The sequence below is a fragment of the Polyodon spathula genome, chromosome 5, assembly GCF_017654505.1.
Source record: "Polyodon spathula isolate WHYD16114869_AA chromosome 5, ASM1765450v1, whole genome shotgun sequence".
NCBI classification, from domain to species: Eukaryota; Metazoa; Chordata; class Actinopteri; order Acipenseriformes; family Polyodontidae; genus Polyodon; species Polyodon spathula.
Genome location: NC_054538.1, coordinates 77,078,306 through 77,090,647, shown reverse-complemented (window position 1 = coordinate 77,090,647; position 12,342 = coordinate 77,078,306). Strand labels below are relative to the sequence as shown.

Here is a 12,342-nt window from a genome sequence, read left to right as displayed (position 1 = left end):
TGTTATATATCTCAGTGTGGTTACTGCTGCTGCTGCCGGGGAAACCCAGTCAATCTTTCAATCAGAGAACAGGGTAATGGTGGCTCTTCAAGCCTTTGAAACCCAGTCTGAGGGGGCTGGAATAAAAGGAGGACATGTCTGTTTCATCTGCAGGAGACCAATTAAAGCACTTGCAGACAGATTGTTATTCTTATATGTACAGTATGTGCATGTATCTCAAATCTCTTGCGAGTAAAATAAACCTGATACCCCATCAAATGAACTTTCTGTCCCTCTTTTAAAAGGGCTTTTGTTTTGTTATTTACTGATTTCAATTGTTGTTTTTTCTTTTCTCTTTCCCGTGAAGAAGAAGAATTGTGAGCGCATGAACTTGGAGACATTCCTTCGCTAAGCTTTTTTGCGTTCCAGACCTTGTTGTATTCACAGTTTTTAAGTTGATGCAGTACCCCAGTTTGCCTGTTTACACCTGTAAAATCTGTCCAGCAGCTAGACTGAAGTAACTTACAAAAAATAGATGGTGAGTAAGTAGATTCAAGAAAATGCACAGAGTCCTTTTCTTCAATCAGTTGCCAGGTTTATTGAAATATGCAGGGAGTCTGGTCCCATCGTCTCTATCAGTGGTTAGCAGTACATGCAATTTGAACCAAACAGTCTGCTATCTGCAATATTAGTCTCTTTTCAGAAAAGAACACCAGTATAGCTCTGCCAGTCCACATGCGTAGCAAACTGCTAATCAATTCTCAATCCATGTTTTCCAACATAGACTATGCTGTTTCGTTAGTTAATTATTTGCGCTATCTGACAAAGCTGCAATTCCTGTGCAGGAATGCTACCAGAACTGATCCAGTACAGTGCAGTACTGTACTGGACATCAGTTCTGGTAGCATTCCTGCACAGGAATTGCAGCTTTGTCAGATAGCGCAAATAATTAACTAACGAAACAGCATGATACCTGCACAGGCTTCTGAGTTGCTGAGTAACTGGTGCTAGCAAAATACACAATTGAGCAGCCCTGTATGGTATAGTTTGGTCAGCAGCAAACAAATATAGTAGGGCACAAGACACACCAATATTGTACCAAACTCTCTGCTAGCTAGAAGAGGCCAGAAAGTGATTCTCATGTCAATATTACTTCCCCATTTAGTTTTTGGGCTCATCTTAAACTGTATAACAAATACTTTTCTGGGAATTTTAATGCATGTTGTGAATGAATAAAAAAAAGATTAGCGTAGTACTGATCCGGCAACAGACTGCTTTTGTAAATGACAAATTGCAATTGTGTATTTCACGTACAATCTTGTAATATTTATTTTGTTGACAAATGTCAGTATATTGAAAAATGAAACTGCTTGATACTACACATGTCCAAGAAAGTAAGTTTGAATATCTGTTTTCTATCCCTTTTCTATCAGTTCTCTGTTTGCATGAGCAATGCATTTCTTCAGCTCCCAGAAGTTGTTGTTACAGAGGGTTTGCATGCACTTGCTAAAGAAATGATTAAATTAATAAAAAAATTCAAAATTCAAAGCAGATTACAGTAATAAGACCAGCGCTGGTTCTAACAGAGACTGTGGTGCAGTTTGTGTTGTATTTATCAACTTACAGAAATAAGCTTGCTTTAATCTAGGCAGTACAGTATGTTCTTTGAGGGAGTCCATCAGCTGTTGTTGTTATTGGACAACTTCTTTCACAAATCTGGGTTTAGGACAGATGTCCCCCAGGTTGAGAAGGCCAGTGGTTGTAAACCAGCAGTACTGTATCCAGCAGGTTCCTGAGAGCCAGCCTCCTTTCTAAGCGTTAAAAAACCTGTCGCTAATTATCGTCCATTGTTAGGTTGCATAACCAACACGGTGAGGTAATGGACCTGAAGTGTTGCTGAGCTAATCAGTGAGATCTTTATTATTCCACAAAGCCTGATCTTTACATCCCAGGCACTGAGGCAATCAAATTTACAATTGAGGCACACCTGTGATGAGTGACGGGGTTATATAAAGCTGTTTCTTTGTTTTGCCTGCTCAAGGGTAACTCAGTCTGATAATTTCATAACACTTGCAGATTTCTGATTACTAAAATCATTACTAAAGAAACTGCTTTGACATATGTTCCAGAATTGTGTTCTTGCAGTGTAGTTACTACAGCACTTAACATTTTAATTACCTGGACCTGTCACAAAAACTTTTTTTTTTCATGTTGAGAAAACAGATCATAGAGCGATGACACATTAAACACATCAGGATAGAAGATTTACTCGCTGCCCAGCAGAGCGATGGACACATGAAATACGTTGGGATAGGCTGTTTAGTTTTCATTTTGTAACCTGAAAGGTGTTTTTACCATTTTGTTTTTGTATTATGGACCTTTAGTATGATACAAACCATACAGCTGTTTTTTTCATATGCAGTATGCTATGTCCTTTGACAGGACTGACTTTGATTGTGTTGTTCCCATCACCTTGTCTGAGTACTTTTTATAGGCATTGAAACTCGAGTAAACTGAGGACAGAGCATCTTACAAAGCTGCCAACTTCCCAGCTTGCCTGCAGCGTTTGCAGGGCACATTCTTGGGACAGTCAAGTGAGGGGACACGTCTGCCTGACAGTCTGACTTCCCTTCTGTTGGTACAGCACGGCCTATGGCAGTTAGGAAGTGGGATGACACAGGGCTTAGGTACCATAACAGCCACAAGAGCTTGGTTTTCGAATACAGCAATGAACATAATGTACGCAAGTGAGTGTGTGAGTGAAGGAGACCCTGATAATTGGAAGCATATTATTCTAAAACTGTAAACCTGATTTAAAAAAAAAAAAAAATACTGTTAACCATTTTTTTATTCAAATGAGTGCTGATTCCACAATTTACAGTACTTGAGTGATAATGGCATTTCTGTGGCGTATGACCAGGTAATAATGGAACTCCTGAGTCAATAAAGAACGAGGGGGGTTCATTGACACAGCAGTGCTGGTGTCACTATTATAATACAGCTTTTTAAAGTTATTTATTTGTTTACCTTGCTACCTCGGTTGTTCCTGAACTAATCGTTGTCTTTTTGAGAGCAGGGCTCGACGACCCTGCAAAGCATTTCATCAGTAAGCAGTGGTTTTAAAAAAAGGTGTCAATAATTTGTGTCGTTTCAGCCGTGCTTTATTCACTGTCCCGTTATTGAGCAACAACAGAACGGCTGACCATAGACAGCAATGGGAGAGCCGTGTCTGCTTGTTGTATAATATGCTATATCGCTAAGTTATATGGCAGCTAATGTTTTGTCTCTTTTAAACCGCTTAGGTATGTAATTAAAACTGAATTCCAACTCCTGCTGGTGCAGGGCTGGTGGGATTGCAGCTGGAAAATTAATTTGCTTTTAGTCTCAATCTGACCACACATACAGTGTACTGTAGTACAAACAACTGCCAAGGCTACCAGGTAAGACCATCATTGCAGTTCAAGCTTTCTCAGGCACTATTACCAGCCTGGTTAGTAACACCTAAGCCTGTGGCTGCTTGTGTTTAATTAGCCCCAGTATGAGTAGTTAAACCCAGAGTAAAGCTTAAAAAGTATTGTAAAGCATTAGATGTTACACCAGCTGCAGATTCTCAAGGTACATGTTTCTGAAAAGAAAAATGTGCCTGTGGTATTGCTTTCTAAATATCATGATTTCATTCACGGGGGACATAAAAGAGCCCCACAAATCCTATTACACAGTACCGTGCCCTTTATTTGTTCAACAAACTAGGTTTAATTATGCTAGTTCTTGACATTACTGAGTTCACTTCTGCAGGTGATCAAGCAGTTATTTGTTGGTTTTGTAAGATATTTAACACTCGAAACATGCCCCTCCTGTGTTTCCAGTGTTTTCTCACTCCACTAAAATATACCAGACTATTTAGCTTGTTTGTGCAATGCACAGGACACATTAAACATTAGTATACTTAAATTAAACTTACATTGCAAGTATTGTTCCACACAGCCTTTTGTAATGGCAGGCCATCATGGAGGCAGCCAAAAACAGTGTGGCGTGAATAAGTGGCAACCGTGATTATTGTTTTGTGAACAGATCTAGACTGAGTCCTATAAAATCAATTTATATTTTGCTCCAACAGTCAACAGACAAAATAATGCATTTGTTGGATTACTGGTTATCTAAATAATTAGCCAATATACGTATTGTGGCTTACCAACCTACAGGATGCAGGATGGGATATTAAGAAAGTGAAGTACGGGCATGTGAGAGCTCATCGACTGTACGTTGTGTTTAAAAACTCTCTTGTTTTGGTCAGGAGCAGCTCGGAGAGGAGGAAGGAGAAGTCCAGAGACGCCGCTCGATGTCGCAGAAGCAAGGAGACTGAGGTTTTCTATGAGCTCTCCCACCAGCTCCCCCTGCCCCACAGCGTGAGCTCACACCTGGACAAGGCCTCCATCATGCGCCTGGCCATCAGCTTCCTGAGAACTCGCAAGCTTGTGAACTCCAGTAAGAACAATCTCACAATATCCGCGCTCTGCCACACTGAGGTCCCCGACTCATACTCCCCCTGTGTGCACTCAGCAGCCGACACAGGCTACTAGTGAACTCTCTGATTTGGTTGGTCCAACAGGGCAGCACAGGATGTGATGTCACTACCTTGTGCACACAATACGATGTTGTTTGTCCGGGGTGCTTCCTCTTAAATAGTCATCAAGATAATCCGCTGCACATGTTCAAAGCAATGACATCTCACCAAGAATATGTGCCCAAATGATTGCCAGAGCAATCAGTAGGAGCCGCTACTGACACATAGCCATGGGGGGGGGGGGGGGGGGTCACGAACATTGCTGCTTTACCCCTAATAAGTAATACAGTTAAGGGGGGTTCGGTCTGCTAACAGATGACGAGAAGAGACTGTCTCCAGCTAGCACACTGTCAGCCCCAGGCAGCTGATCATTGTGTCTGGAATGACCCCCGAGGGTTAGTTGTAGTAATTGCACCTGGTAAACTATTCCAAGTATTTTTTAATTTTCAACAATGCCCTATAGTTCACCTGAGTTTGAAACAGGAATAGTTTAGGTTGCTTGGATACGAAAGCTTTTTGTATGTGTTATTAAAAAGATTATTTGCACTTGCATAGAGAAATCCGTTTCTAAAAGTCTCCGCTTGTATGTGAATGTAAGAGATCCATCAGTAAGAAATACAACATGGAACAGGTATATTTATAAATGCTGGGTCAGCGTGTTGCAGGGGGACTGGTCAATCATTACATTGTGGTGTATCAGCTGTGCTTGGAGTGTAGATGTAATTTGGGGCCACAGAGGTGCTTAAAAGTCACAAGGATGTGACTATAGGAACCTAAAAAACAGTTACTTATAAAATGTTATAGCTAACTTGAAATATGCAACTGTTCAAGAGCTGAAAACAAGTAAAAAGGTCTGTTTAAGCAAATTATCAGTTCAATTAACGGTCTAGTTAAGTAATTGAGAGCTCGGTTGGAATGAAAACCAGCAGCCAAATGGGGTCCCCAGGACAGTTTGAGAAGTATGTTCTAGAGGCACATCGTGCCATGATAGAAAGAAATTCCTAAAGACCTCCAAAAAAAAAAAAATTGTTGATGCCTATCAGTCTGGAAAGGGTTACAAAGCCATTTCTAAGGCTCTGGGGCTCCACCAAACCACAGTCAGAGCCATATTGTCCAAATGGAGAAAGTTTGGAACAGTAGTGAATCTTCCCAGGAGTGGCTGGCCTGCCAAAATCTCTCCAAGAGAAAGGCGTAAAATCGTCCAGGAAGTCACAATGAACCCTAGAACAACATCCAGGGATCTGCAGACCTCTCTCGCCTCGGCTAAGGTCAGTGTTCATGACTCCACAATCAGAAAGACACTGGGCAAAAATGAGATTATTGGCAGAGTAGCAAGGCAGAAACCACTGCTCACTAAGAAGAACATGAATGCTTGTCTTATGTTTGCCCAAAGAGAAACACCGGGATGATCCTCAAGAGTTCTGTAACAATGTTCTATGGACAGATGAGTCAAAAGTGGAACTTTTTGGCCAACACGGGCCCCATTATGTCTGGTGATAACCAAACACTGCATTCCACAGTAAGAACCTCATACCAACGGCCAAGCATGGTGGTGATAGTGTCATGATTTGGGGGTGCTTTGCTGCATCAGGACCTGGACAACTTGCTATCACTGAAGGAACCATGAAGTCTGCCCTGAATCAGAGAATTCTACAGGAGAATGTCAGGCCATCCATCTGTGAGCTGAAGCTGAAGCACAGCTGGGTTAAGCAGCAAGACAATGATCTGAAACACACAAGCAAGTCTACATCAGGATGGTTGAAGAACAAGAAATTTTAAGTTTTGGAATGGCCTAGTCAAAATCCAGACCTAAACCCCATTGAGATGTTGTGGCAGGACCTGAAACGAGCAGTTTGTGCTCACCCACAAATGTCACTGAGTTGAAGCAGTTCTGCATGAAGGAGTGGGCCATAATTCCTCAACGGCATTGTGAGAGATGGATCAATAACTACAGGAAGCGTTTGGTTGCAGTTGTTGCTGCTAAATGTGGCGTAACCTGTTATTGAGTCTAAGGGGGCGATTATTTTTTCACACAGGGGCATTGGGTGTTGCATAACTTTCTTTGATAAATAAATGAAATAAGTATCAAAATTTGAATGAACTACTTGATTATAAGAAAAGGGAAGAGAGGGTGTAATAAATACATATTCTAAATTATTTTTTTATTACTTCACAAAACCTTTGACCAGAACTCATATCCATCATTCAAAAGCCATTTTGCAAACTTCAAGCGATTACACTATGTAACACAATTTTTGTTCCTGGGTAGTAAGTGTTATTTCCTAATTGCTTATGCCTCAAAAGTATAGAAAATGGCTATTATTCCCCACATACTTTGCTTTTGTGACCAGGACAGTGATATTTCAAAATATCACTATTTCCAATGGGAAAACGGGCAAATGTGTGTCTTTTCGTTCACATAAAGTTAGAAAAAAACAACATATGAATCCTAATTAACATGTGTTTATACTAAAGTAATACAAAAATGACTACAAAAATTTAGAAGTGAGTAGTTTTTCGAGATTTACGATTATACTGTATATAAATGTGTGAACGAAAAGACACACATTTGCCCGTTTTCCCATTGGAAATAGTGATATTTTGAAATATTACTGTCCTCCTGGTCACAAAAGCAAAGTTTGTGGGGAATAATAGCCATTTTCTATACTTTTGAGGCATAAGCAATTAGGAAATAACACTTACTACCCAGGAACAAAAAAAAAAAAAAAAAAAATTGTTACATGGTGTTATTTTTGTGACATTTTTCTAGGAGTGGCTTTTTCCTTGGCCTGTGACCATTAAGACCTTCACCATGCAATACTGGACCTGTGATTGAAATGGAAACCCCAGTCCCAGCTGCAGCCAATTCACTTTGAATATCTTTGGCAGTCAATCTGGGATGGTTATTAACCTTCCTCACAATTCTTCCACTTGTTCTTGGTGAAAGAACCTTCTTTCTTCCAGACTGCGGGAGCTTTGTGACAGTACCATAAGTCTTGTACTTCTTGATAATAGAAACAATAGTTGTAATTGGGATACTCAAATGCTTGGAAATCTTCTTGTATCCTTCTCCAGCTTTGTGACAATAAATAATGTTCTGCCTAAGGTCTTCAGATAGACCTTTACTTTGTCTCATATTGACTTACTGATAATGACAGCAATCATCCTACAGGGGCGGATCCATATTTTCATGAGGGGGGGCAAGACTGTCATGAAGGGGGGAGACCTGATACGAAACATACTGTTAAAGTAAACAATAGTTTGACATTATTAATGAAGGGGGACCGGACCGTCTTCCTGGAGGTCTACTTCTTGGTCGCTTTATATCTATCTCTAGATGAGGAACAGTTAAATTAAATAGAAGAAAACAACGATTGAAGACACACCAAACAAAAATACAGCATGGGCTGTTAATGCACTTAAAGACTGGCTTAAAGAAAAAAAAGGACATTCATTTTAAGGAAATAAGTCAACAACATAAGAAGATTTTATGTCAGTGCAAGAAGTTCATCTAAGGACCAGTATTCAGTCAACACTGAGAGCTGGACTAAATACATATTTTAACAGTAGAAGTTTTAACATCTCTGCTGACAATGAGTTTAAACCAACAAGAACATATTCCTGTCAGTAATGAAAACATTTAGAAAAGCAGGTAAAGACAAGGCCAGACACTACCCCCTGAATTACCGGTCTGGATTTGAATCGTCTGTGGGAAACTGAGGCACTATCCCCAGACATCGCGGTCAGATTGGTGCATAAAGTCTGATTTGATCTTCAGCTTAATCTGGCACAACTTAGATGCAAGGGTGTCCGACAACTAACAAAAACATCTTTTGAGATCCGAAAGGATGAAAAAGGACTTGTATATGTGTTCCTCGCATATAACAAGGGCACAAACTCACCTGATACAGATACAGCTTCAGCATCCATGGCAGCTGCTCCTCTTGCTTCCTCGGTGTCATTTGAAACTCCGCCCATTAAGAGCGTGTGTTCAGCCCTCTAGTTATGCAGAAATTCACAATAAACAGACATGTGCAATATTGTTAATAAGCAAACAATAAATTAAATTAAATTACATTTTTGGCTACGTTACAGTGCGGATGTATACACAATAAAAATAAAAAAATCTGGTTTTGTCTTAATTTAAAATGTGTTTTAATTATTTTAATTATTTTTTAATAATTGACAGTTAGCCGTGTCAGGCCGTTCCGATGATATATAACCACTTCTGGTGTGGCATATATCATGGGAACTGCATGGCCCATCGTGGTTTATCCTTACATAGATAAATGCTATACCTACATGCAGAAAAGGAACACAGTTTTCTATATAGGTTAGTAAGCCCACATCCCTAACTTGTCCTGTTGTATTGTATTACCGCACCAGCAGGGTGAAACCTCAGTCCAGCGCTGAATTCTTTCATACATGATTTCCTATTGTGCTGCTCGCTTGTTCCTGATTCGAGATGCACGAAGCAAAGTAGATGTCGTTATGAATATGGTCCTAATCTATGCGCACAGCTGGCACCAGCAGTGGAAGGGGTCTGAAGAGACATGTTTGTTTATGCTTTTGAAACATGCCATTATATATAATGCTAAAATCATGGTGGCTACAGTGCAGGAATTCAAAAAGAATTTTGGAAAGGGAAGTCAATTACATCCTGTCTGATTCAGCTATGGCATTTCCCTGCATTATACAGTTTAAACAGGGCCGTCTCTTGCCAGCAGTCACGAACACTGGCATTGTTTTTACCTTGCTAAAATAGCGATGTCATGCCTTTGAATGTGGAGAAGAAAATGAGGCGGAATAAGGTTTTCTACAGTACTGCTGTGCTCTCCACAAACTGGACCACAGGACTCCAATTTTGTTTTTAAAAAGTTTTTTTTTGTTACACAAGGCCTACAGTATATTTTAATGTACTGTGTTATTTCATAAGTCTCCACTGAGCACAGTGGCATTTAGAGCAAAGTATGATCTATTTTACACGAGGTTGTTTCAATCTCACATTGCGGGTAATCTTCTTTGGAAGGCTAGACAAACAGCATGAGAAGAAAACAGATTTAACCAAATGTCACCAGTGTCTATTTTGCCATATTGTATTATTAAACAATTCATTAAAAAAAGGAAACAAATACTTTCTAACAATAAATCACACCGGCTGTCATTATAGAATGTAGTGCCTGGTCTTCTCCAATGATGTTTACATATACAAATAATAGCATTACCTAGATTGTTCCTGTATTTAATCACATCTCCCCCATATTGGGATACTGGATGCATGGCCCCAAGGCTGTGATACTGTAATCATGTCCGATCTCTTGCGTCAAAGTGATGGGGATGAGAAATATCACAAAGACCGTACAACCGGGTTATGATCCCAGTATGCAGCCGGGAGGCCCTTCTCATTACAATGGTTATTATTAAAAGTAAAAAGAGCAGACTGGGGTTGAATAATTACATTTTTACAGAACAAACAGAAATCAATAGCATGAACTGGAATCCACACACAATCAAGCATGCGTCTTAACCACTGCGTTAGAGCCAGGCTCCTTTGCAGGAGTGGTTATAGAGCTTTTAACCACGTGTGTCAGAATCCTCATAGCTGAGACACACTAATTAAGTACTGAAAAATGTTTAGTACAAACTAATAATTTCAAATTAACTAACCTGATACCTAGGGTGAGTGCGTTCCGAAGATCGAAGCAAACCAATTCATGAATGATATATGCAATTGCAGATAGGGTAGTGGACCGAGCACGCCAGTTACCAAGTAGGTCAGCGATAACAGAAACACAACTCAGGTTTCCTTCTGTGTGTTCCTCTCTGAGCTGTACTTCGAGTGGTGTTCAAGAGGTAGGTACTTCTGATGATGATGGGTTTGATCAAGATTAAAATCTCTGCAAGCGTGGAGGAACAAAGAAGCTTGCACACAGTTTTATTATCATACACCTCTGCTTCTGTTGGGACATGCTGTAACAAACCGAAAAAAGAACATAGCTGTACTTTCCTACCATGGAAATATGGCCGACCACAAGCTTCCAAAAACACACGCATAATCCAGTTCTCCAGGATCTGGACGTTGTCTGATTCAACAGGACGCTATAGTAAAACGCATGCCTAGAAGATTCAACATCTCTCTGTAACTGAATCTTAAAGCTTTCCCTCATGTGGCTTCGATAGCTGTCCAGTTGCCAGGCATATTTTTTCAGTGATTAGCTCATTTGGCAGTCATTTGACATAATTTCAATGTTAGAACAGTTTAGTTTTGCCTGTCACAGAAAGGCTGGGTTGCGTTTTTAGAATAATTTTAAAAAGCTGCAAAGCATCATGCTTGTCGTTATTAATAGGCTGAAAAGGTTATTCATGTCCATATTTAATATATCAGTTTTAAAGACTCCTTAAAGTAATTGCTGGCACAATCTATTTTAAGTCTGTGCCACTGTCCAAAGAAGTTGCAATTTGAATTATTTATATCAAACATGGCAGTCATACACTTGGCAGAGTAGCTGAAGGTCTAATGTTCAGGAATTCTGACCAGATGGAATTGTGGGTGGAAATGAGGACCAGTACCACATGATTAACCATTTATGTAAATTTAATAACAGAAGAAACAGATTTTTCCCTTCTGCATACACTGGGCCTTATTCACAGAACTTTTCAACCACAGTTTGAGAGAAAGTTATAAAAAAATGTTTTAAAAAAGCATTCCTAAAAGTTTTGTGAATACATATTCCATAAAATTTGCACATTAAGGTTACATTTTTTTTTTTTTTTTTTTTTTGGCTAAAATAGGACTTTAATGGAACCCAGATTCAAACCGAATGAGCAGATTCACAGTAGAATTCTCTTTACATTCCACAGCAGACAGTTGCCTGGCATTATGATACAGGCTACCATCACAAACTTTGTTTTTTGAGATGCATGATTGAGTTTATCTGGAGTCCCAGAGCAATACCCCTGCAGTCCTGTCATCAGCAGGGCCCAGGAGAGTGTTGGCGATTGTCATGAGATGCTTCCTTCTGCGCTGCTGTCAACCCTAAACACCACGGAACTCCAGCGCCACCCCCTCCGTACCTGCAGCTCCTTTGTCCAGGTCACATTGCACACACAATCATATATATATATACACCACAAGCGTGGCTGTATCGAGCTTGCGATACATTGCTATTCCACTATTCCAGTGCAATCACATGCTTGCCGGGACATGTTTCAATGTGTCTTTGCTTGCATTCCAATCCAGGGGGGTGCTGAGCTCAAGGTCCTGTCTAAAAAGACGGTTGCTAAGAGGCCATAAATAGGGTTCGAAATGAATCTGTGTCGAAGCACAGTCTGTTAAAATTTTTAATAAACAATGTTGTATCAATACCGCTGTTGTTAGAATCAGTAAAGGGGTCTTTGAAAACACCAGTGTACGTAACTGTGCGTGTGAGTCTTTTTAGACAGCGGTTTGATCCACTCCCGGTTTCACTGTTACAGAAAGTAGGACTTGTTTGCTATACACTGTGGCTAATCAAGCTGGTAGTAAAAGCTGGAATGGATGAAATTGCTATGCAATAGGAGTCTTATTACCATCCCTGAAAATGAGAGGTTTTAACCATTGTTAAAATTTGAAAAATGTTTGTATTGCTGCCACTGTTTAGATCAATTGCATAGACACCACTGTGTAACAAAGATGATGTAGTCAAAGATTTTACGGTCATAAAAATAATAATAAAATGGATCTGCTAGAAAGCAGACATAGCAGCTGTATTATGTGGAGTGTCTGTGAAACTGAATTTGACCTCTGCTTAGTTATGAAA

The 12,342-nt window shown here is 39.9% G+C and overlaps 1 protein-coding gene across 4 annotated transcripts in view; it reads left to right on the top strand.

The window, feature by feature from the left end:
• The window catches only part of epas1b (endothelial PAS domain protein 1b), a 59,284-nt gene that overhangs the window by 20,440 nt on the left and 26,502 nt on the right, over positions 1 to 12,342 (top strand). For 3 of the 4 annotated variants that reach the window (XM_041251405.1, XM_041251403.1, XM_041251402.1), the window contains exon 2: positions 4,274 to 4,464. In XM_041251405.1, coding sequence (XP_041107339.1) covers positions 4,274 to 4,464 — 191 coding nt within the window. The remainder of the gene's footprint in view (positions 1 to 4,273; positions 4,465 to 12,342) is intronic. The other variant, XM_041251404.1, reaches the window with a different exon arrangement.